Source organism: Alosa alosa, chromosome 24 (genome assembly GCF_017589495.1).
Source record: "Alosa alosa isolate M-15738 ecotype Scorff River chromosome 24, AALO_Geno_1.1, whole genome shotgun sequence".
Lineage (NCBI taxonomy): Eukaryota > Metazoa > Chordata > Actinopteri > Clupeiformes > Clupeidae > Alosa > Alosa alosa.
The window spans coordinates 5785370-5812484 of NC_063212.1; the positions used below are offsets into that span (position 1 = coordinate 5785370).

Sequence of the window (27115 nt, forward strand, 5' to 3'; positions counted from 1 at the left end):
AGCAGGGAATTCAAGCCAAACCGTTGCAACTCTGCCATCAATCATTATGTTAAGCCCACCTAACGACTTTATACACGATTTCATTGGCCTGATTAAGTTTCAATTTCTGGAGCTCACAAGCCAACGGAGAGTTGCTAGACTAGCCCTGGCAGCAAATGTAATTTGCGCCCGCTAGGGGCGCGTCTAGATTTCTAGGCTACCTTTGGCCAGCATGTTAACTTGTGTGCCACATGCAAATGTTGTGGGTGGGACTTTGGGTGCACTGTGATTGGTTGTCATGTTCTATTTGGACATATGGAGCCAATAGAAAGCCTCAATTTCCTGAATTCTCCGCCTCTTAATTTGAATTCTGCGCCACTAGTTGACAAGTGTGAATTTTGTCTTGAACTAGTTTACTAGTATACATTTATGACCTCACTAGTTAACTAGTTTGGACAAATGATGCATCAACTAGTTAACTAGTGAGCCTACTGCCATCACCTAGCTAGCTAGTAAGCCATTTATGGTTCACTAGTTAACTAGTGACATTGACCTATTGCAACTAGTTAACTAGTGAGGTGTTTTGCCTTAACTAGTAAACATGTGCACATTTTTGGCTGTCACTAGTTAACTAGTGAGACCCAAAAGCCTTCAACTAGCTGACTGGTAGGCATTTTGGCTTTTACTAGTTAACTAGTAGACATTTCTGGCTCTCACTTTTTAACTAGTGAAGCTAAAATGTGTTCACTAGTTAACTAGTGAGCCTTTTGGATATGTGCAATTAATTAAGACTGTGCCATTCTCTTCCAGATCTGACTGTTTGATTTATTACAACAATCTGTTTATAGTCATGCATTTCTATTGTAAGAACATTCCTTGACATCATTTCAGAAATGAGCAATTTGATAATAAATAGAATGGCGATGAGTTTAAAAGAAATGTGTCTAATGAGGCAGAACATCACTCCATTGCATCTGCTCTGTGGCCAAATGTTTCCCTCTTTAGCTCTCATATAGCCCCACTAACTTACAGAGTAAGAAGTGTAGGAGACGTAAATAACAAACAGGAAAACGACGCCTCAGAGACTTGCATGCAGAAAAGAGTTGCACACTTCCAAACGCACAGAACATGAGCATGGCACAGCCCACGAGGAGGGCACAGTGCTGGGGCAGAGTTTGGGACACTGCAGGTGGCGAGGGTGGCAGCGTGCCAACAGTAATGGAAGAGATAGCCTTCGCTTAAGAGCGCAGCCGAAACAGGAGATGGCCGAGTGGAGAATTATGGCATTTTACTGAAGTCTGTGCTTTTTAAGTGGAGTGGTGTCGTATGACCCTGAAATTCACGCTTTCTAACACAAGGTCTTAGACAAATTACACACACGCACGCACGCACGCACGCACGCACACACACACACACACAGCGCAAATGTATCACCCATGAATACTACAGTCGAAACACAATGAGCTATTGTGCCCCGTGGCTTCAAGGTTCCGTTGCTGGTATGGTTAAGCAATCAGTCCATATTTAAGCTGGTCTCAGTGCTTTCTCATTTTTAAAAGCTGTCACTGTGTGTGTGTGTGTGACTCACATATTCCCAGACACCGCCAATGCAGATGCACACTGACACACACCCACTGGCATGACATCACACAGTCTGCCATTGTTTAGGCTTTTGAAGTTACACAATATGACTTTGGCAATGGAGGACTTTCTGTGCATTGTAAGGATCTTAGGACAAAATGTACATTTAGGTTTTCTTTGCAAGTATTCTTTCAAGAGGAAATTTATTCTTTGAAGAATAAATCTCTTTGAGACACCCCATAACGTGTACAGAAATATATAGAGAGAAACTCTATTTCCATCGGAGTCTCCTATCACCGGCTGCTCCCACTTTGATCTCTTCCTCAGCCCAGGCCGGACTTCCCAAGAATGCGTTTCCACAGCAGCAGACTGAAGCATCCACAGAAAACAGTCTGAACACTGAACAGTCTATCAATATTTCTCATGATGAAGGTTTTGTGTGCACCCATAGTACAGGACTGCCATACACAGCAAAAGAATGTAAATACACATTACTGTCAATACAAAGAGTGGGCATTTGATCTCAATATAATGTGCTAATATTACACTGTCCAGAATACATCTAAATATACAATTTTGTTTGTGTGTGTATTTATTATGTGTAAGTACATGTGTCTGTATATTAATGTTTATTGTATGTTTATGTCTGTGTATGTGTGTGTATATTTATATTTATTGTGTGTCTGTGTCTGTATATTAATGTTTATTGTATGTTTGTGTGTGTGTGTGTGTGTGTATATGAGGGTGAGAGAGAGGGGGATGAATGTGTTTGTGTGTCCTGCTCCAGAGCTCCAGATATCCTCGTGGCCGGCTAAGGAGAGGAGAGGAGTGGAGAGCAAGTGCTCATCTACGACAGGAAGAGAGGAGACAGCAGGGACCTGCACTCACAATGCCAGGAAGTGACTGCAGATCGCATCGAGATTGAAGGAAAAACACCCTCCTCAGATAAAAACTAAACAAGTCTCCTCGGTGACCTGGCTGTATGTGACACACACACACACACACACACACACACACAGAAGACAGTCGGATGGGCATGTAGCTCTGAGTACTCAGAAAACAGCCATGCCAGTAAACATACCCAAATGCAGTAACAACAACAGGAACAATACCCATATAAATCACTTAATCTCGTTATCCATCTCTTACCATAAAAGGCCTTTTTTAATATTCTGCACAGACAAAAGAAAACAGGCTATATGACACACATGGTGAGATTTTAAGATGGCTAGGAGGGATTAGAAGAGTTTAATCTCTTTAAAAGGCTAATTACAACCTATCCATGTTTGGAGTGTTTATGGTAGATTAGATATACTGGCCCATGCCGTGATTCATGTATTTATTTCTGTTGTTGTTTGGGATTGCTCATGTGTGGCTGGCTTGTGAATACTGCGCTAATTTAACACAGGAAGACAGAAAAGCGAGGGAGAGAACACACAGTTAAGCCATTAGATTATATGAGATCATTAACAAACATGTTTTTATGTCAATTTACAATGAATTGCTCAAATGTCCCTTCTCATCTCCCCCCTCTAGTTCCAGAGAACCTCTTTGGTTTAGGATTTTAAAATTGCTTGAAATATTTCGTTTTTTTGTGCTGGATTCCATTTTCTAAACAGCTTAGATGACAATGGACCTCTGAAGGCAAATAAAATGTTTTAAATAGTAAAGGTATGCAGGGAAGCGCAGCCGAAATGTCCCCTCTCACAAAGTCATCCTGTGTCGAGACTCTTCCTGTGCAGCAGTCCCACTAAAAGCATCTGTTTGACCTTTTGACCCCTGCCTGTATCAAGCAGCTTCCTGTCCGACACATACACATGTGTGCCAGCTACTGGAGTTTTCCATGTCAGTGATGGACAAACACCAACAAACAAACAAACAAACACACACACACATTCTCTCACGCACACTGTTTCTTTCTAACAGACACATACACACACAGATACAGATACGCACGCGCATGCATGCATGACAGACAGACATGTGCACACACACACACACACACACACACACAGAGACACAATCAACTTGGGTCTTCAGTCAAAACACGTACACACCCAGACATACACGCAGATGCACACATGCACGCACACACACACAGACACACACACACACACACAATCAACTTGAGCCTTCAGTCAAAACAGGGATATGCAGATGGACGGTGTTTATCTGATGGGAATTATTTCATCTAATGAGAATAATGGCCTCAACTGTCCCTTCCTCTTCCCTCTTGAGTGAGCAGGGTCAACAAAGGAGCTCTTGAATTTGTTATCCATGCTGGACACACGATTATATGGCTCTAGACCTTCAGGCTACAGGGGCATTACCCTCATCAAACACACTTGGGTTAAACAGTAGGCTATGTTCAAAGGCTACGTGCACAAAGAATCAACTCAGCTAACCAGTCTCCATCAAAAGGCCTGTTCATGTACAGGACCTCATCTCATCTCTTCCCATTAACTAAGCTAACGAAGTCCTTCACTTTCTATACAGTAGCAAAGGTCGAGCTCCATTTTTTTCTACAAAAATTGGCATATTTAAGTCAGTTTTTGAGATGTTTATCAACTGAAATGCTAATGAAGAATGTAACTAAAAACATTTCGATGAAGATAAAACTTCCTTGCAAAAGTGCTAATCCAGTCATTTCAGTGCAACTTCAGGCACATTTTTCCTTCGACATGTTGACATTCCTGTGGCCTCCTGGCCAGTGCAGAATGGATCAGTGTGGGTAGGGGGTTAAGACCTACGGTGGAGAAGAAGGGCTCCTGGTGTTGCACGTCAACAAAGAGGTTTGGAGGGGCCCCAAAAGCCTCTTATGGTGCAAAATAATCTTGCAGACAGCCCATGCATATGTCTCTGTGAGCTTATCAGTGCCTTCAGAGTGGTTCTCTTTCAAGCATAAACAACCCCGATTTAAAAGAGCAAGGTGATAAGTTACAGTTAGACTGAGTAGTTATTGATTGAGTTAAACTCAAAATGTGATATCACAGCACAACATTTAACACTAACTAAATCCCTGGCTGACCAGTAAACCAATGACTGAAGGGTGACTGGTAAAGACGTAAAACCTTTGAGTTGAATAACAGCCAGACATACACTGAAACTAAACAGCGTTGAGCTGAGACCAGGCTGTTGTGCGGCGGGCCCTGTGCAGTGCCCCATTGCGGTATGTCTGGCCCGGCCAGAGAAAGGGGGCCCAAGTGGAAGTCACCTGTTGAGGATTTTCTCCAGGCTCCTATTACCAAGGACGTGATGCCATTTCGCCCCCGGTGTTTTCTGGGAACGCTTGGCCTTTGTGCGTTCGATGCTGGAAACAGGATCCAGTGAAAAAAGGGGGCCTGTGACGGAATGCACATTTCTCACAGTTAAAGGGCCTGGGACTGCACGGGCCGACACACACACGGAGGCAAGGACAGACAGGGAGGGTGTGTGTGTGTTTTGGGGGGCTCTTTAAGACCTCATATCAGTGAGATGGAAGACGGGTGTTCTTACTGGCTCCAGAGATAGAGGGTGAGTGCGAGATAGTGTCCAACTATGTGTGTGTGTGTGTGTGTGAGAGAGTGAGTGAGTAAATGAGTGAGTGAGTGAAAGTGACTGAGTTGTGAGAAAGAGACATAACACAAATTGTGACCACAAAACCAACCAAGTTTTAACATCCGACTTCCCACTTCCCCTTTAAAAAAGATATTGCCCCCATATCGTGTGTGTGTGTGTGACAGAAAAAGACACAAAACCAACCAAATTTCGACGTATTATGTTGCCTCTAGCATGCAAAGCTCACCAGACTTCCCACTTTGATATGGAAGCTCTGCTCACAGATGTGCTTCCCCCTTTTAAAAAGAAAGAGTGCCCCATACCATGCGTATAACATTACTGGAGGTGCAGAGGTGCATTACCACGGTGATCTGACCCACCTCTCTGTGTTCTGTTCTGCCATCCTGCAGAGCTGCGCGGTGGGAGTGTGTGGCGGAGGGGGTGACCTCAGTGCTGGGACACCTGTTCCTCAGAGGGGGAGACGGGAGGAGAGCAAGGAGCTTAGTTAGCTGCAGGGAAGCATGTCAGGGTCAGGTCACTGCTGCAGGATTGCAAAGACAATCAAATTTCTTCAACTCATCATCAAATTGGTAATTTTCTGATGATAACGAGAGTTTTAACTATGCATAGGCTCAGGGAGGAAATGGGATTGGTGTAGGCTACCATCAGGAGACCACTGCAACAGTCTGGTCAGGTGTTGTTGAATGACACAGAAAGGCAGTCAGCACGCATGTAGTTAGCATAACAGACAGATTACTCCAGGGCCGGTGGGTTCCTTGTGCACACTTGAGCCACTGGAAGAGACATCCACTATATGAGCTTCGTATTTCAAAGGCTTCAGCTGTTCTGTTGCCAATTAAAATATATGCTGCACAACATTGCCAATCAGGAAGTATTAGAAAAGTATTTTCCGTTAAGAGGCACACAGATAAGGCATTAGACATACTTGTATTTGACAACTATCGGGGGTTGAGAGGAGAGGGGGTAGATTGGGGCTACGGGGACTAGAGCTGGGAAAGCTATACAAATAAAACTGACTTGACTTGAAGCTGACGGAGACGTGGGGAGGCTTGCCAGGCCCCATTGAGATGCTAAACACCAGAGACCGACTGAAAGAGCTGGACGAACAGGTGTCCAGGGAGAGCGCACGCAGAGGGGGTGGGGGGAGAGGATGCCTTGGTTCACCAGGACAGAAGAAGCTCTTTCTCTCTCTTCATCCTCCCCTTTTTTCTTCTTCATCATCCATGAATCATCAGACCATCATCATCACCACCACATCCATGGATTTCTTGAAGGTTCTATCAGATGAAATAGGCGGCACTAGGTGTAAATACGACAATAAAGCCATGCTTGTGACATAGTATCAAATTTTATTTTGAGGGAGAGGTGACAGGAATCCAGCCTTCCAAAGACACAACACTTCATTCTATTGGAAGAGTGAACATAAAGAGGACATGTGACAACATCTTCTGGTCCACAAGGTACAGAAATAAATGTGCATAGATTGGTCCATTAGTTTCATTACCATTTCACAATCAGGTCGACACTTGTTTGTTTCAATGTTCAACTAAAAAAAAAAGAGACAATGAATTTCCTTCAACGGTCTTAAAGTGCTTTGGCACAACATCTCTCTTTCAATAAAATCTCTTCATACAACTGATAAATCAGCACTCCCAAAATGAACTCAAATAAATGCTTTAGGCCTCTCTCATACATATATTAATCATCAAAAAATTCTGGTCTTACATCGATTTAGGACAGGAATACAGAAACGGTTTGATCATTTGACAAGATACAACCATGAGGCTTGTCTGCACGGTTATAGTTCCTATGCGGTCTGATGACCTCGCCAATCCCGTAGTGCTTTGCATCTGCAGTGGAAATCAGACAATCACGTAGGAACAGAACGGCAGCTAACAAGCGTTAGCACCAGAGGGAAGATGACATGGTACAGGTTACCGTGGCAAAGGGTATGATTCATTGGAAAAGTGTTTGTATAGGGAACGCATTAAACAAGTTTAACATACATAAAAATATGATGAAGGATCATCCCATGCAAAAACTCCTGACCTAACCAAATCTAACCAAACCAAACCAGATATTAAGTAAATGAGGGATTTGGCTGAGGACAAAGTGCTTTTCTCCCCTATTAAAATCTATATAATTGGCTAAGCAATGTACAACTTTATACACAAGGGAAAAAAATAGACTCACTTCTTTTTTCATTGTTGTTCCCAAAGGTGCTGTATACAACATCCCTTCAAAATAGTCACAGATCTGTACATTAATAAACGTGCGAAATATTTCTCAGTAACATTACCAAAGACAGGCAGAGTAGTGCTAACTCTCTCGTCTATCTCTGAAAGTCCATCATGAAGACGAAGTGCGAAACATGTCCGAGTGGTGGTCAGATGCAGAGCTTGAGTGTACACGCTAGTGGTCTGATTGTACTGCTTGCAGAGATATGTCTGGATTCATACTTAGTAGGCTACTCATACTCCATACTTAGATTTCATACTTCGTAGGCTACTCATACTCCATACTAAGATTTGATACTTAGTAGGCTACTCATACTCCATACTAAGAGTTCATACTTAGTAGGCTACTCATACTCCATACTAAGAGTTCATACTTAGTAGGCTACTCATACTCCATACTAAGATTTCATACTGCTGATTGACGTCGAGCTGTGAAGGACTGTTGAGGCACAGCTGCCTGGTTGGGTTCAGAGCGTGTATGTGATTGGCTAAGAATGGGAAAGGTCTATGAATCTGGCATTCACCCACTCATTCTCCCACTCTACCCTTGCTCTCCTGCTAAACCATGGGAAGAGCCACCAAAGTGTCCTAGCATGTAAGTCAAGAAATGATCATGATCAATGCATTCTATGAAGCAGCATTGGGTTTGTTGTCTCAGCATAAAGGGTCTTTGTGTGTGTGTGTTTGTGTGTGTGTGTGTGTGTGTGTGTGTGTCTTAAAAGCTGACAGTAAAAGTCACTAAGCACCAATACACAGGTAGCTATACCTGTAAGCAGTGGGGATGAAATGTACTCCAATATTTAAAGATGTGCATATGGTGATCAGTGCCTCAGGTGAACCTGGATAAGACAGCTCTTTTGTGTTCTGCATCAAAATGGCCAGCTTGCCTATAGTGATCAAATGAGAAATAAACTTCCATTGCAGCTAAATCCAGTTCGCTTTTTGCCACCAGGATTATCCCAAATCACAACCTCCAGATACTAAAAGAGGTCCACCAGGGCCACCCTGTGGCCAAACAGAGACACTACAACCAGAGTGGAATACGGTGGTCTAGTTAAGAGTCTGGAAAACAAGAACCTGCATTGATGCAGAACAGGACTATCTGGTGATGGTGTCCATTCAGACTGGGAAACACTAGCTGACTTGGCTCACAGGTTAGCACTTATACATTTGCATGATGTCTGATGTCAAACAGGAGTCGATGAAGAGATGAAAGTTTCACACGGAGTACTAGCTGTTTCATTTCCCTTTCTGAGCCACTTGGTCGGCATTAAGTAGGCAAAAAGCGGAAACTCTGTGGCATTAAATAGTGATGCAAATTTACCCAGGAAGACAACTTCTACCACATCAACACATTTTTGTCATGTACTGGAATCGAAAAACTGTTACCAGACTGAAAATGGTAACACATGACGTACAACCTCCCTAATGCCTGAGACTCCTGTTGGTCCTTCATCAACTCCTGATAACTTACGAGTCACGTATGAAATAACAAAGTTAGAGACCAACTTTATTTTTCTGCTATCTGAGAAAGTGAGCCTAGAGCCTTAACAACTGTTGTATAACCTCACCATGGACCACTTTGCTTTGATCACCACCCTTTATCTGGTGTGCTGGGGCAGTATGGATCTATATATTATAAGCCATCTGATATGACATGTGTGATAACTACAGCACCACTGTGTAGTTATCTGAGACACTGGTGTTAGAGTAACTACGAAAACAAATGAGCAAGTTTGACAAGAGGTCATCTCTTCAGGGCATACAGCTTTACTGAGAAGAGGAAGAGATGGCAAAGGCTGCTTTAGCACAGAGCTAAACCAATGAGCCAGGTCAGCTGCCCACTCTCCTGGCCCTGTAGTGCATTATGGGGTCTGTATCCGTGGCTATGCATTAGCTGAAGGCCTTGGAGGAGGACACCAGATCTAGGTTCTCATCGGCTCTGCAGCATCTACCCTATGGCTGTGAGTGAGAGTGTGTGTGTATATGTGTGTGTGTGTACCTGTTAGGCCCCTCTCCACAAATATAAGTGCCACCCAAACAAAAGTGTCTTTGATTAAAAATCACCCCACCTTCTCCCCATGCCATGTCACTGACATCCACACCCCTCTCATCTGTGCAAAAAGACACAAAGCCCCACCACGTCTCTCCCACTCATTTGATGCCTTTCACTCCTGAAACTTTGGCAGTAGATCGATGCTCCCTTGGTTGCCAAAACGTCCTCCCTTCCAGTTAAAGATCCTGAGTGTTAAATCGTGGACGGGGGTTTTCCATGGATACGCCCATATCGGTCACGCTGGATGGCCGATACAACAGCGTGGCGATGGCAGTCTGTGGCTGGTCAGCAGCAGGGTCAAATGTCCTCTCCCCACCGCGCCACCCCACCCCGACCCCGACCCTACAGGTAGGTGTCGTGCTCGCCGCTGCTTAGACTCTGCTGTGACCCCAGCGTGCTCGGTGAGTCTTCGGGCTCGGCGAGCGCGGGGTACGGGTTGGTCACCTCCACCGGTGGCAACTCCGCGACCGCTGCAGTCTGTCCCCTCTCCTCGTCCTGCGCCTCTTCCTCCTTTTCGCCCTTGCCCTTCGTCTTCTTCTTCACCTTCTTGTCATCGGCGGATGCTGGCCGTCCCCCGTCGTTCTCGACCGCCACCGGCGACTCCACGATGATGGTGGGGTTCTGGCGGAGGTCCTGGCGGCTGGGCGGCTCGGCGCTCATGATGGCGCGGGCGCCGTGCATCCTGGGAGGGGACTTGGCGTGCAGCTCGCCGCGCGTCTCCTTCCAGCGCCGCAACTGGGACAGGTGCTCCTTCTCCACGTCCCGCTCTGACACCTGCAGCTCAATCACCTGCACACACACACACACACCACACGAGAAGAGATAGACCATCAGGTGAGATGCCGTTATGTTATATATCCTACAGTTCTGTTGCTGGTGAAGTAACTGATCATCATCCTTAAATATTACTATACAGACTATTTTGCCTGTCCACGCCTTTGTCGTTTTAAAGTCATTTCATTTGAAATGTTTTTGCTAATTATAGCCTATTCTATGTAGAAGAGTTAGAACGGAAATTTGAGATAGGCCTTGTCAGCAACAGACAGGTTTGTTTATAAACAGGGTTATAAAACTATTAGGAATTATAAGCAAGCCTTTGAAGATCTCCATATGGATAAAACTTAGGCTACAACCAGGTAAGGAGTTTAGCACGCATCCAGAAATATTTTTGATAAGAAATTATTTATAGGCATAGGTTAGGCCTACAGTAAGTATGTAGGCTATGGGATGGATAGCCCATCTGAATGTTTTTTTGGATGCCGCCAGATTTATTATTTTGGGCATAGCTACGTATAGGCTAAATCAAGGGGAAATAATGAGTACGTCTATTAAGGTAAAGTCCACAAAATAGGCTTGATAGGCCCGCCAAACACTGCCGAACTTTAAGAACGAACTAATATTTTGCGTTCCAACCGGTATGCACAATATATGGTGTCCACCTTTGTAGTGAAGTGAAGAAATTTCAAGCCACTTTTTCAATAAGAAAATGTCTATAGTACTGCTGATGCTGACCAACATTAAGTACAACTGGTCTGCTATTAGGTCATAGAGGACCAGTTCATTTAAATTCATTTGACCTGATGAGTCCCTAGCCTAGCTCAACAAAACACAATAATGACTAAGACATGTGCTCAGTTACATCAGCATGAGTAAGGGACGTTTTTCAGATTAACTGTGTGGGATATAACAAAGGATCTGATTGGCTCTCCCATGTTGGTACAGGTCTGTGATTGGCTCCTACCTCGTTGACCAGGAAAGTCTCGTGCATGTAGCGCGGCTCGATGTGCCTGAGCAGCTCCATGGTCTCGTACTGGCCCTGGTAGGCCTTCAGCTTCTCCTGAGATCCCAGCATGCATCTCAACAGCACCAGCCCCACCCGGAAGATGATCTTCACCCCTGGGAGAGACAAGAGGTGAGTGATGAGAACATGCACATGGGCTCTCTTGACATTCCTTTTACTGTATGTGATTTCAGACCTGCCAACACAGAAGTGAGTACACTTTTTTAGCTCATCTTGGTCTACATGTGTGCAGCCAAATATCAGCGCAACATATACCGCTCCTGAAAAAATTAAGAGACCACTGCACAGTTTTTCTGATATCATCCTACAGTTGCTGAGTGACATTTAAACGAAGTGACAAGGCATTCCATAATCAAATATGCTGATCCCCCTGTTACTGACATCCCAATATAACCTTATGGTCACCCAAAAAAGGCTAGTTTTAAAGTAACTCATGTTCAAAGAACTCATAATGATATCCTAATTTACTTTCTTGATGTTCAGTAATAGATAAAAGAGCTGCTATGCTACAGGAATTCTGTTATGTTCATATTTTGTTGCAAAAGAATCATATTTAATTTGTTTATCTTCTTTAGTGCTGCTTTAAGTTAAGTTGTTTACATGAGATAAAGAGTTCAGTTCCAAAACGCTATATCTCCATTTTTCAAGTCATGTTATTTATTTGTGTATTTCAGATATTAATGAAACTGCTGTTGTGTTGTTTGGACTGAGTAAAGATAAATTAATTAAAAACGATTTATAAAAAATCATTAAAATGGAGGATCTATCGTTCCGGAACCAAACTGTTCAAATATTCATGGATTTTCAACATCATTGTGTTATACAGGTATTAATTTCCACCTATCACTGATCCATAAACAAACATAATTCTGCAACCTAATCACTTCTAACTAACCGTTCCAGTAAGGTTCCGATAGCAATGGTTATGGTTATGGGACTTTGCAGTGAATCATCCTCCTATTTTTTATACTCCTATTACATTTTAATTATCCTTTTATTTTATTTTCTTATATAATAAAGCACTTGTAAGAAAGATGCTACTGTAAATAAATAAACCGGTCTAGTGAATAAATATGGATATGAGGATAACTACATAATCAAAAGAGTCAGAGACAGACAATGATTCCAAAGATTCCATTGAATGATGCATTTAACTGGTAACAATAGTCTTGTATTAAACCATTCCGTTTAGGGTCATAAAGGTGGCTAAGCAACATCATCATAAAACAGAGCATAGGTTAAACTGGAATTTTTGTTCACTTTTGCTTGAGTTTGTGTAGAAGTTGGCTGGTTTAGATTTTTTGATAGCTGATTTCTGGCGATCTGTTTTTAATGTGGTTCTGCTGGTTCTTAGCCTGCTGCCTGGCAGCAAGGCAGGATGAAGGCAAAACAATCAAGAGACACGTCAGAAAATACGGACTGGTGGAGTTAGAAAGAGAACTGGAGGCTTTGGGAGTTAACATTGATTGATGAGGATGTGGATGAGACTAAAAAGAAAAACAAAAAGACCAAAAAGAAATTACAAAAGCTCCTAATAAAGGAGCTGAAGCGGGTTGAGTACGGCAAAATTGGTCTGGACAACAGGGCTTACGAAGACGGGTTCAAAATGCCCATGGAGATCCCTTAACATGTCCTATCTGCTCTGAATGAACTTGAGGCTTTGGGAGTTAACACTGATGAGGACATGGATGAAACTGAAAAGAAAAACAAAAAGAAGACCAAAATGGAACTGCAAAGGTTCCTAATAAATGAGCTGAAGCAGGTCGAGCATGACAAAAATGCACTGGACAACGAAGTTTACAAAGAGGAAATCACAATGCCCATGGAGATCCCTGAAGATGTCCTAAATGTCCTGGATGATCTGGACACATTCTTGGACAAAGAGTTGGAAGTATCAGAGAGAAATGAGCGAGAACATGATGTAAAAGCTAATGCTCGACAGTCTCCTGTATGAAGTGGACTCGACTAGAATACATCTGCTCACATTGGGTGTAAGGAGTAGCCTTGCACCACCAAAACCTGACTTGAGCAATAAGTGAGCTATGTAAAAAGTGAGCTCATATTTAAAACATCATAATGGTTTAGCAGTTAGACTAATTTTAATGAAATGCTCCCCCAATTTGTTTAGCTTCAGAAGGACAAATGATGAGGAAGAGAAAGAGGACAGAGGCTGGAGACAGGAAGGAGGAGGCCGAGCGGGAGGCCTGTTTCTGGAGTGCCACAGAAGCACAAAGGCTCCGTCCCCAGGAGGAGGTTTCGGAGGGGAAGACACAGCGGCAGATGGCTGACAAGGACAAGAACCATCAATAAAATTCATACCAGAAGCCAGACTTCTGGTGATCTTTACTGTTCCCCGATTTATTTCTCAAATATAATTCTGCAACCTAATGACCTACTGGACCAGTAAGGACCAGAAGGGAACTTAAGATCCCACTACATATTTTATTTGTTTTATAAAAAGTACATAATATAATACATAATATATGGTTAAGATTAAATTTGTTGTGTGTGTGTGTGTGTGTGTGTGTGTGTGTGTGTGTGTGTGTGTTGGTGGGGGTGTAATACAATAATACAGGGCTGCCAAGTAAAAAGCTCTAAAGGCAGTAACACCGACATGGAGAGAGGACTGAAAGTTTGCCAGGAATGCCATTACACTGCTGGTATTTAAATGGGTTTTCCATCCAAAATGAAGAACATCCCACACAGCAACTCCTCAATGTTTTAAAGACTGAACTTGAATTTCAGCAAGCCATCTGTAGAGTCTCTGCGGACGGTCTACCCAAGTCAAGTCAATGTTACCCAATCTTACCCAGGCCCTTCTGTGAGGGTCACTCTGAGGGTCACTCGGAGGCTCTCCTTACCCTCGCAGAAGAACATGTCCCAGACGCGCAGCACCGAGGCCCAGGGCAGCGTGCGCGAGAAGGCGCACATGAACCACTCGGTCATGTAGAGGATGGGCTCGATCTTGTGCTTCTTCAGGTGGCGGTGCGCCACGGGGGAGGCGCGCTTCAGCAGCGCAAACAGGATCTCCCCGTCCAGCTGGATGGCCTCCTGGAGACGGCAAGCAAAGTCCAGGTCAAGTTTGCAATATTCATTCCATTTTATTCATTTATAGAGGACCATTAACAGCTAATATTGTCTTATTCTTCTTTATCAGAGCAATCAAGAGCAAGCAGGAAGGAAGGGAGGATATTAAACTGGGTGCACTAAGGTGTCTATAGACTAAATATACACATGCTCATGTGTATATCCATCCAGCAGGGGGCGCACTATTCACTCTGACAGAAAGGGGGCCTTAGAACAGTGCCTGAGGGATATTAAACTAGAGTCCTCTGTGCCTGCTATCCACATCAGTGCTAGCAGCACCCCAACAGACTGCAAAGCGTTTGACACTAAGAATGAGCCATAGTGAAGACAGTAGGGAAAAACATAAAAAGAAAGAGTGAGAGGGGAAAGAGAGAGAGAGAGAGAGAGAGAAGGAACTCATGAGTGTAATTTAATTCCTCCATTATCTACCGCAAACTGCTCCGCAATGACTGGCTGCTAATAGCTTGTTAGCTTACAAAAGGTCAGCAGTGAGACGGCCTACAGTGTACATGCACGCCCACACACACACACGCACACACACAACACACACAAACACACAAAAAAGCAGCCCAAGGGCAAAAGATTGCTCCTAGATCAGCCAACAAACAACAAATACTTTGGTTGTGCCTCTTAAACACATTAGCCCTGACAAAACCGTGCGTGTTGGCCAGTAAATTCTCCCACATAAACACGAGTCTCACTGCACAGCTGTGGAAAGCTCGTCTGGCCTGAGTGACCAGGCCTTGATGGACGAGCTGCTGTGGAATGTCATGTGTGTGTGGACAGCTTATCTTCACTCTCCCATTAGCGGTCAGTTAAAACGCATGCAATGGAGTTAATGTGCCATCAAATATTATTACATGGCCTTCAAAAGGAAAAAGACTAATTCTATTTGCATGTCAACATTCTGGTCCTAACCGAAACTCTACAAATGGAACAAAGTTCCCTTCTGTTCCCTTTAGATGTAAAAACAAACAGCGGCAAAAAGCTCAAAATAACCTCAGTGAAGCCCAAAACTCTTTTTGTATGGCTTGTGTGTCTCTTTACAACCTGGGCTCGGTAAATGAAGAGCCCTGAGTTTTCCATTACGGCCCTAAAGGTTGTGGTGACCCTTGGACCTGTCGGCATGTGACCGCCATGCAGGGCAGACGCCCACGGGCACACGAAGAGCCGCTAACAACATCCTGTCTGTGCCAAAGCACGTGTGTGCCATGTGCATGCCAGCTGAGGGATGGTGCTTTCAGTATCAGGATGTAAACACGGTTGTAATGTCTTGGCCTGATAATGTGTGTGTGTGTGTGTGTGTGGGTGTAATGTCTTGACCTGATAATGTGTGTGTGTGAGAGGGGGTTTGACAGCAAGTGTGAAAGGAAAAGGTTTTCATTTACCAGTCCAGCACTGTAGTATCCGGGGAGGTACTTCTCACAGATCTGCACCAAACCCCAGAATGCATCCTGAGAGAGGAAAAACACACACACACACACACACACACACACGCAGGTACAGAGACGCACACAAACACACACAAACCGTATAAACACATTCTGAACGTTCTGTTCAAGCAGTCTTGAGAGGTACATCCTTAACTACACACAGTCAGCATTTGAGTGTGGCAAATGATTACCTCCTGAATAATATTTAATGGCAACTACAAGATCAAGAGAGCTACCCTTTCCTACATACTCATATGCCCTGGTCAGTAGGGCTGCACAATTAATCGAATTTTAATCACGATCACGATTTTGGCTTCCCACGATCAAATTTGCGTGATCGAGCGATATTAAAAATGTGTGCTCTACCCATTGAACCAACCTGGCAACCCATAGAACACTCCGCTACAAAACAATGTGCCTGCATGCAACCAACCAATGACAACTGTTCCCTGCACTGCTCAGCCTGATGCAATGCTCAGTTTGGATGCACTGTGGACTAGTAGCATTATGTTAACTATTAGTAGGCTAGTTAGACTATACAAAAAACCACGATCAAAAATCAAATGTGTGGCACAGCAGGCCAATAGCTTGTCCCTCTAAACGGATCATCCGTTGTTCGAAAATATTTCGGATTTCAGGCAAGTGGAATTAACCAAAAACTTAAGCAAAGCAGGGCTCTCAACTCATACCGTGAAACACATCACATGAAACCACACATGACTTTTTATCTTTTAGTCCTTGTTTGCTTCCTCCGATATAACCTATAATAAGAGTTGAGCTAACGACGGGGTCCGTGAATTATATTCATGTATTTTATAAGCTACATGTGCAACCTACAATGCATATGCGTTTCAAGACACAGCCTACTCAAAACGAGTGAACAATAATGAAATTGTAGCCTACACGTCAGTGTTTTTAACAACGAATGACTAAACCAGGGTGTCCAAACTGCGCCCCGCCACGCACTTTAATCCGCCCCCCGAGCATTTATTAGTTTATCATAGATCCGGCCCGCCACACTTTAATCCGGCCTGCCAAGCATATAATAAGGTTATCATAGCTAGCTATTTTTTCCCAGCGATAGACAATGTTGTGATTAACTTCAGGCTACTGCAAACTGCTTTACACTCTTCATAAAGAACGTTTACAATGTCAAAACAGCTTATTACATCGAGATACATAGTATCTCCATTGCAGCGGATCTAACTACGTTATGCTACTCCATTTAATTGGGAACGCATTTGAGCGTGCACGAGAGAGAGCGCAATGGCAACAGTTCCCATTACTGACCATTTACAAACTGAGTGGGCACAGCACTAGCCATAGGCTATTTGAGTGGATCTGGCAAAGGGTCTTAAATTGACAGTGCACCATTTATAAATGAATTAAAAAGCATCAAATTAACAGTATTTCTTAATACTTTGTAATTACTGTGTTGCCGTTAACGTTTCCCCAAATATTAACAAAGTAGCAAGCTGGAAGTTTGGAAGTCACAGTCAATCTATATTTGCAGTAATTTTGGGGAGTAAATGTGAGGGGAAGAATTTGGGTGAGCCAGATAGCAAGTCCAATATGTTTAAGGGAAAAAATATTTTTGTCACTAAATTTAATTAATAATCGCGATAAATAATCGTGATCTCAATATTGATCAAAATAATCGTGATTATCATTTTGGCCATAATCGTGCAGCCCTACTGGTCAGTGACAAATGCACCTTACACAGGGCATCTGGACCAAGGATCCTTCATTGCCATTCCAACATTCATAAGCAATATAAAAATTCTAGTGCTCAGGTCCCGGTGATTCAACAGTGCACACAGTAACACCATAAAATGTCATGATAAAAGTACCACAGATGAATAGAATAAATACAATAAAATAGAATAAAATCTACATCTAAAAAAGTTATTTTATCTGTGTTAATGGTCAATGTATGATGATGTATGATGGTGCATCAAGACTTGTGAGTGAGTATGACCACTAGTGTGTGTATGAAACAGTGGCTATAGACTACTGAGGTGTGTTTGTGAACGCCATAACCAATTCCTTGAAGCGGCTGCGACGTTTGCAAACAGTTTTCCTTTAGCCTTGAGTTTTCGGCGAACGTTTGCGAACAATCGCAAACAGTCTGAGGAGGTAGTTCTCCGCGAACATACTGTGGAACTGGACGTGAGCTTGATGAAAGCAACATTGCAATTACCGTTACAATGGAATGTTAACACACAAATCGTTCAAATTTAACTGTTCAAAGAAAACTGTTTGCCAATTTTGAACGCAACTCTGATGTGTGTATGAAACGGAGGCTGTAGACTAGTGGTGTGTGTAGGAAACTGCGGCTGTAGACTAGTGGTGTGTGTAGGAAACTGCGGCTGTAGACTAGTGGTGTGTGTAGGAGAGTCAGCCTCACCTCAGCAGGCATGTGCATGAGGAGAACGGCAGCAATAGGAGCCTGGGCCTGGCAGTAGCCCTCCTCCGGCCGGTGGAGAGTGTAGGCTTTTAACACACGGAACAGATCCTGCTGCCTACACACACACACACACACAATATGAATACCTCATTAGAGGATGATAGTCCGTTTTAGGCATTTAGGTTTAACTACCTGTGGAAGCAATGCATACCTAAGGCTAAGGGTACATACAGGCCTGTCTTTAAATCAGAGTGAACATGCATAAGCTATTGTGTTTCCAGGGGATTTTGACCGAATGACCCTGCTGTTATAAGTGACATGCTGTCGTCAGCTGACTCCAGGAGGCCCCTACAGGCCTGTTGAGAGTAAATGTGGTTAACAGCTAACCCATTAAAGCGCTATGTCAGCACACAGACAGAGAGACAGACAGCAGGCCTCACCCATGGCCTCCCCGCGCCACAAACATCTCGTGGAAGGGGAACTGTCGGTGCAGGTCCTTCTCGATCACGTCCAGCCAGCGTGGGTCACCTGGCTGACTGTCCAGCTCCTGGGACAAAGGGATGCATGAGTCAGTAAAACAAAAGACTTTCTTTATGTTTGTGTATGTTTATGTTTGTGTGTGTGTGTGGTTTTATATGTAACTATGCACTATTCTTGTTACATCTACATAACTGCATCGTCATACATAATGTATATATAGTATTGCACGTATACATCATGTGTCTATCTTCACAGTGTGGGGTGAGAGCACAAGTCACTTAAACACAGGTCTCGGTGCCTATATATCGGTTATATATTATTGTTGCACCAATATCAAATGACTGGCGCTTCTTTGAGTATTGAGTAACAGAGACTATTTTGAAAACACAGAACTGCTGCATGCATATGCGTGAGTCTGCATGTTCAGTGTGTGTGTGTGTGTGTGGTGAGGCGGACATCTCTCACCTGGAACTTGCCCAGGTTCTGCTCCTTCTTCACTTTCCCCCCTGACAGGTAAAGCCAGGCACGGCCCCGCAAAGAGGGAGGGATGCCCTTCTGACAACGCACCTTCACCTGTGAACGAGGGAGGAAAGAGAGAGAGAGAGAGAGAGAGAGAGAGAGAGAGAGAGAGAGAGAGAGAGAGAGAGAGAGAGAGAGAGAGAGAGAGAGAGAGAGAGAGAGAGAGAGGAGAAGGAGACAGACAAGAAGGCAGTCGGTGGAGGACAAAGAGGATCAGAAGTAAGAGGAGGAAAACAAGAGTGAGAAAGTGTGGAAGAAAGAAAGAGAGAGAGGAGTAAGAAGGAATGATGGACACAGAAAAAGAGATACATTTAGCAAGGTAGGTTCAGCCTCAATACTAAAAAACACATAAATAAAGCTACATTACAAAACAAACAACATGGTGCAAAACACAATGAGGCAGAGTTAACAGGGACCACATAACACAATTCTATATACATATTTGTAGCATTGAACTTTGGACCCATTCATAAAGTTCTAGTGGCTGTGATGAGGGAACCAGTGGCCTGTTAGCATAGGAATCAGCTAGTCCAACAGACAGTGACATAAAAAAAGGGAACACAGCCCTGTTATCTATGTACTGACTTTAGAAAGCTCAGTCATTGGAGAGCAACATGCTGATACAAAAATGTCTTGCCTCTAGGCTTTCGAAAGTACCCCTCATGGTATTTCAGACCTTCCTGCCACAACTTTCCTGGGTTGTGACATTTACCGTGTTTGTCAAGATATCAGTCCAAAGTTAAAAAAGAACATTTTGAAACAGACTGATTAAATAAACTGAAGAAGAATGTGTGACTACTTCACTGTTTTTTTTAAAAAGTGTTTATGAAGTTCATTATACATTTTCTTGAATTTCCCCTTGGGGATCAATAAAGTAAGTATCTATCTATCTATCTATCTATCTATCTATCTATCTATCTATCTATCTATCTATCTTCTATCTATCTATCTATCTATCTATCTTTTCTATCTATCTATCTATCTATCTATCTATCTATCTATCTATCTATCTATCTATCTATCTATCTATCTATCTATCTATCTATCTATCTATAGCCACAAATCACCAGTTTGATAACTTGTTCAACAATTACATAATCACAGTAAAGATTTGAAACAAATTGTCACAGTAAAACTGACAACATGTTCTAGGAGTCTGACTAATGACGAGTCCTGCAATGTGACATTAGTGCATGCTAAAACAGCAGCCCATGTCGACACTGACAATGTGGCCTTTGTTTGCCCTATGAGGGGTGATCATCTGTGGAAACCTAATCATAGCCACGCTGCTGTGGGCCATGGCAACTGTGTGTTGCTGTAACCATGTGAGTGGCTGCAACCCATACAAGACCCACAAACACAATACAGAGAAAATTTGGATAACAGCACAAACAGCCCACTCACTGTTTCTGTGTTGTGTGTGTGTGTGTGTGTGTGTGTCAGTCAACTGTCATCGTTACACACCAATTTCCCAACCACTTGGCTACCAGCAGGACTATATATTGGCACATCCACATTCCAACCAAGGACTGTTGTTGTCCAGTTACACCACGTAGTTGACATCTATAGTGTGATAAGCAGACCTGTGCACTATGGTTACAAGTGGACTTTATCTTATGAGCGGAGCTATGTGCAAGCTTACAAGCATGACATGCCAACATGTGGCAGGTGGCGGGTGACTGCGTAAAGCAAAGGGGAATAGCCCAGAACCGTTTCATATGGTGGGAATGATATTAGACTGGATTTGCCACAAGATCTGGGCTTTCACTACATCCAGAATGATCCAAAGTATGCCTTTCAGAGGGCAAGCTCAGTAAATTAAGTGTGTGTGTGTGTGGAGTTGGTGCTCACTTTCTTGTGTCTCTTGGCCATCCACTTGTCCCAGTTGTTGAGCATGTCCAGCCACTTGGCCTCCCTCTGCCTGAGGATCTCTGGAGGAACGTCTTCGGCGCTGCTGGACAGACACAGACACAATCAGCACACATGCAGCCACAACACATCTGTCAGCCCACAGCAGCCCTTTGGTCCCTGCACAGCATCGCATCCGCGACACTTAACAATGCTACAGCTTTAGCATTTGCTAACAACTTTGGTGTCTACAGCAGTAAACGCTGCAGTGTTAGGCTATATGGGGAGACACACACACACAGTATAGGAATGGATTCTAAAGGAGTGAATAAAGGAAGTGAATGAGTGAAGGGGCTCCTTAGCAACCATAGTACGAGGATTGGCTCAGGACTGTAGAGGAAAGCCAAGGGCTCTGAGAGGAAGTGGGTCTGAAGGAAAAACAACACCACAAGCTGCTTCCTGGAGCTATTGGAAAATTACCCCTAATGAGAGAGAGAGAGAGAGAGAGAGAGAGAGAGAGAGAGAGAGAGAGAGAGAGAGAGGGGAGATGGAGGAGGTCTCTTTCATGGCCAAAATCCCTTGAAAAGATGTATTATGGCAAATCCAAACTGGACAGTTGTCCATTAAAACAACATGTGGAGAGGAGACCGGGATGCAACGAGGAGGGGAAAGAGAAACACAGAGAGAGAGAGAGAGAGAGAGAGAGAGAGAGAGAGAGAGAGAGAGAGAGGTCTCTTTCATGGCCAAAATCCCTTGAAAAGATGTATTATGGCAAATCCAATGTCCATTAAAACAACATGTGGAGAGGAGACCGGGCGGGATGCAACGAGGAGGGGAAAGAGAAACACAGAGAGAGAGAGAGAGAGAGAGAGAGAGAGAGAGAGAGAGAGAGAGAGAGAGAGAGAGAGAGAGAGAGAGAGAGAGAGAGAGAGGTGTGTTTTGGACCAAGTGTATGGGGGATTCTGGCAAGGGAGAGCCGTCCCGTTTCTGAGCAACATTCCAAGCTGGACACTGATCTCAGAGGCAGCCTTGATTACATCCAGCTGACAGACACACCCTCGTGCCGTGAGGGGCCGCAGATGAGCTGGGGGACACAGGGCGTGTGTGTGTGTGTGTGTGTGTGGGGGGCAACTTCACTTCACTGTAAGAGAACTTTCCATTCTTTAAACAGATCATGCGTAGGAACATAACACCCAGCATAGCCATAGAGTTAAGGCCTATTCACACCAAGAACGATAACGATAACTAAACATAATGATAAAAGCGTTCACACTAAACAACGATAAACAAAGTCTCTCCTTGTGTTAATGAATGTGACAGTTAAAATTCAATGGGTTCTGATTGGCTTTTAGCTTTTTATCGTTCTGAAAAATCGCTCTGAAAGTGATCCCCAACGATATCGTTCTTCATGTCGTTATCGTTATGTGTGAACGTCGTCATTCATATTAACGAGAACGATATTTATTTATAGCTATCGTTATCGTTCTTGGTGTGAATGGGCCTTTAGCCACAGCCATTCTGCTGTCTCTCTCTCACACACACACACACACGCACATATCTGTTGTGCAGTGCATCTACTTATATGGCAGAAGAAAAGTCTGTTTGCATGCGAGTAGCATGGCAGAGGAAGACCACAAGAGGTTTTCCTTGGCGAGCGCACACTGACCAACTACAGTACACCGCACTGACTGACACACTGCAGCCCAGCTGTCCAGATAAGCCTCTCACTGGCCCACAGCCTTGACTTGCATTACCACCTGCACTCAATCTGGAGAAACACCCCCCCCCCCTCCCTGAACCTGGAGGCAGCCAGCAGACTTATACAGCCTCTCAGTGAAATTCCACAGTCAGTTCCAAGTCTCGTAAATGAGGATGTGCCTGTGTTATTACAGTAGTGCTAACATACTGGAACACTGGTTAATCCTGTCAGAGACGCTAGCCATGGCTAGTGCTGGATCAGCATATCATGGCAGCGCCTTCAGAGCCTGTGAAGATTACTAAACCTGGTGATGAGTAGTAGTAGTAGTAGTAGTCCAGAGAAATTAGAACTAGTGAAAACCTGTGTTCACTGGAGAAGGGCAGTAGATTTGTGTACTATGTACGTGGATTCCTAGGGATCGTTGAATTGCAAGAGGTCATGAAATGAAGGGGGGTAGGGTGGACAAATGAAGGCGTGGACCGGCTATAGAAACTTTATTTTCATAGGAAATCCACTTGAAGGGAAAAGAACACGAGGGCACCAGGCTGGGCGAAGACACTGGAAAACAGGAAGCTCCAGTCGCCTGAGGAGAACTTTCCCCTCCTTCTGCCCACCACGACCTCCCATTTCTGGCCATCTTGGCCACGTCAAAAACTCAAACTGAAGCACGGGCAGAAACATGACAACAGTCTAGCCCACCAGTGAACATCAAACAGAATTTTTGCTCCAGACATCACACTCTGCAGGAAACAGCAGGGAAAGACAAATATGACTGGCTAAAGTCTGAAACCCTATGTCTACATGAAACCAGTCAACCACATGATGAACACGAAAGTTATGATAGCAACAGGCTTCCACAGGACTTAGAATGGACGCCATTAGATGGAAGACATTGTTGTCCATTGTTCATGTGTCAGCCCCCATGTCTGACCCCTTCACTTATTGACAGAACATGATGTGAATACTCGATTCACTGGCTGAGGAATTTTGTTTGGACCTAAGAAGGGGGGAGAAGTTCTGCCGTCTCTCCTGATTCCTTGACTTGAGTGTCTGCACACGGATCCATGGATCAAAGCCCAGTGAATCCTGGCCAGTTTCATATTCAAACATCTCCAGTTGTCGCGGCAGAGCCAACAAAAAGCTTTGCAGAAAAAAAAAACATGCAAACATTGCAAAGAAAAAAAAAAAATGGAGAGAGAGAGAGAACCAATCGGGTTGCTTTTTGGGCACTAGATTTCATTTATCAGTCAATGTGTTTCCGTTTGATTGATTTAACAATACAACTGTATGCAGACCTGCCATGCCAATTTTGAGAGAGAGAGAGAGAGAGAGAGCGCCAAACAAAAGCAGGCTGCTCTCCATGGGTTGGAGTTTCCTCCTCTCATTTCCATCTCCTGAAACAAGATGAAACAATAGGACTCCAACCCTGACGCTTACACTCCTTAATACACATTAGATGATTTAATAATAGGCCTACACTCTCTACAGTTCATCTTGAGAAACTGTTATCAGTGAACCCTTAGCTTGTTGACAAGCGCATGCTATAAATGCCCATCGGTGCCATAGCTCTTGTCAAAATGATCTTAAGATACGGCTTCGTTTTGTTTAAAAATATCCACTTCACAAACATGACTGCAGTGGGAGGTGAAGTTCTTAGAGTTGCGTTCAAACAGCTCAGCGGTGCTGAGGAACTGCCAACATTCCACCTTCAGACTCCCAGCCCCTGATGAGCTTGTAAGACTGAGCAAAACAAGTGTCCAAAGAGCAGTCTGACAGCTCAAGCTGTGGGCGAGACCTCACACCATACTGTCAGCAGACTGCCAATGAGGCCGTCACAAAAAAAGACGCAGAGCATTTCGGAGTGTTTCCGATGCCAGCTATGCAGCGTTTTGGAACCCTTCTGCGCGCATGCTCCGCCAGTGTTTTCTCGCCGAGGATATCGACCATGGAATGTTAAACAGAAATGCCAGTTATTAGCAAAGAGACCACATGGGTTGCCAATGCCTGGGTTTCCATTTATGTGCATTCATTGTAATTTTGGCCAAAGGAAATGCTGTGCGAACAGGAGTGGGTTCAAAAAATTGAGAGGTTATAGGGGAACTACAGAAAAACACACACCTCTGGTTATAAATAGATCTATGTCACACAACCTTGGAGGATTTTCTGTTAATGTCATGTTGAATGGAAAGAGTATCGTGGAAACTACCAAGAATGATGTAGGTGAAGCAGTGGCAGTCTTCTAGGAATGTTGTGAAGGCTTTGTTGAGGACTCTGAAAGGGCAGACACTGTAGACCGGGGTGGAGACCAAGCCAGACTTACAGGACAGTTGGCAGGTATGAGGTCAGGTGGGTGGCCATATATAGGCCAGCACAACAGGTTTGCCTATCCTAGCCAATGCCATTACATCCATGCCAATCACTTGTGCTATTTTGAAAGATTAAAAATCTGGTTTCAACACTTCACATCCTGAGCCTCAGATCAGATCAAGCACAACCCATGCTTACTACTACTACTACTAAAATCAAAATCTCTTGGAAATTAGTGTATATACAAAAGCCTAGTTGGTCCTAGTCTCTCTCTCCACAGGCCTACAATCACCCTGTTCCAGCTCCATTTAATAAAAAGATGGGCTTCAAAGTACACTTCTATGATAACATGGCAATCTCTATTTCTCTAAGAGATACAGCTCAAGAGGAAGGAGACAGAGGCTTTAGCTCAGGAAGTAAAAGACAATACACCGTTACATGCTGCTTTGCATAAATTGAGTTGAGAGATAAGGTTGAAGACATTTATCAGCAGATCTAAGTTAACCACCAGGTAATTGCATTCTAATGGAGTGTCCAGAGACTATGGGGAACCTCATGGAAAATCCAGTGTGGGTTTATATTGGTGCTATGACAGCAGTTTAAATCCGTACCAATAGAATTAAAATAACATACTGTCAATGACATTGTCTGGTGGCCCAACGTTGTCAAAAACAAAAGAGCAGAGTGAATTCCTGCGTTAGGCTGGTCCTGTTTTCTCCGATAGATATAGATCTACTTTTACCATAGGCTTGTACTACTGTGAAGATCATGCCAGCAATCATTGCAGATTAAGGTGGGTAAATTAGGCGACTGAAAGGTGAACTAAAATCAGTATAAGCAAGCAATAGGAATAGGCTACTTACGAATTTGAAGAATATTGTTGGGCACCCTCAATGAATCCATATTTGTCGGTCTGTACTTCAGTGTTGTCAAGGCCGTTGACAGCAGATTCCGAGGAGTTGTCATCAAGCTTGTCCACGCTCTCTGTGGTGCCTCTAAAACTTTTTGACTCACTCGACAGCAATCCGTTCCCTTGTTGAATTCTGGCCATTTTCAAAACGTATCGGTGACTACCTTTAGGAGGGCGTAATAATATTCTATAAAGGCACCGATCGTAGCCAACTCCTGTAATATGGAACTCCCTCAAACCACAAACAGATCCTCAAATAACCTGATAATTTCCGACACATCCGGCAAAATGACCATTGTGCAAAAACGACCATTCACGAAGCTATTTGTTTTAGTGGCAGTTAAACTGCAAACTTCATTGTAAGGCGCATTAACTAGTCTTAGCTATTAAGATTGTATCTTACTTAGCTGACAACAGCTCAGCTAAAAGAGCTTTTATACACAATTATTTCCGGAAAAGAAATATCTAAAAATGGGCTAATGAGTTAAGTTACACCTGTTACCTAGAATGCACAAAACGAGACCACTTTTCCATGGCTGTCATCCACATATGACAGACAGCTAGCTAGCTAGCCAGATCTGGCTAACAGTACTGGCTAGCATAGCTGGTGTCATACCTGATTCAAAGACATCGAATTCAATGAAAACTTACAAGCTATATAAATATATCGTATTACTAATGTAGACAGATAATCATCCGGTTAAAACACGGTACCATCATCTCGTTAGCCATTTAAAGAAGTTACCTGCAAGTTTGTGTAGCTCGGCAAGGTAGTTCTAGTGACGGAGCTAGCTAACGTTACCTTTAAAAGGCAAATCTTACTTGCTAGCCATCGTAGCTAACTACATCATGTAATCGAATCGTCGTTGTCCGTTTACTATATTGCAATTCAATGTAGGCTGTGTTACGATTATGTTAACAATCCATCTAATCATAAGTCGGATAAACTGCGTATAATATCAGTGTCTCCTCGCAAGTCACATTAACGTTACTCCATGCAGAGGCGTAGCAAGTCACGCACTGTTTACAATCAAGTTGAGCTTATTGACGATGCATCTGTATTTTGCAGCTGCGCATCTCCATTACCACGGCGTAGGCTACGTTCACGACACAACGATTTCTACTAACCAAAATGTGCTGTTCACGAACACGCTTTGATACAAATTTGACACAAACTTCACGCTATATTTTATCAATTGTTAAAAGTCGACAC

General features: G+C 43.6%; 1 protein-coding gene across 2 annotated transcripts; it reads right to left on the reverse strand.

Annotated features, from left to right (window-relative positions):
- Positions 1 to 9046: 9046 nt before the first annotated feature.
- On the reverse strand, positions 9047 to 26971 carry tbc1d10ab (TBC1 domain family, member 10Ab). Of its 2 annotated transcripts, XM_048236019.1 has the most exons (10): positions 26648 to 26971; positions 25856 to 26066; positions 20990 to 21092; positions 19085 to 19192; positions 18580 to 18686; positions 18140 to 18254; positions 15688 to 15753; positions 14074 to 14263; positions 11153 to 11307; positions 9047 to 10200 (listed from the first exon to the last, which is right to left on the reverse strand). In XM_048236019.1, exons 2-10 carry the CDS (start codon positions 26041 to 26043, stop codon positions 9754 to 9756), a joined length of 1479 nt encoding a protein of 492 aa, XP_048091976.1. In that variant the 5' UTR covers positions 26044 to 26066; positions 26648 to 26971; the 3' UTR covers positions 9047 to 9753. The 2 variants fall into 2 exon arrangements, with proteins under 2 accessions (XP_048091976.1, XP_048091977.1); XM_048236020.1 differs by having other exon boundaries at positions 20990 to 21089; positions 25856 to 26971.
- Between the last annotated feature and the right edge of the window lie 144 nt (positions 26972 to 27115).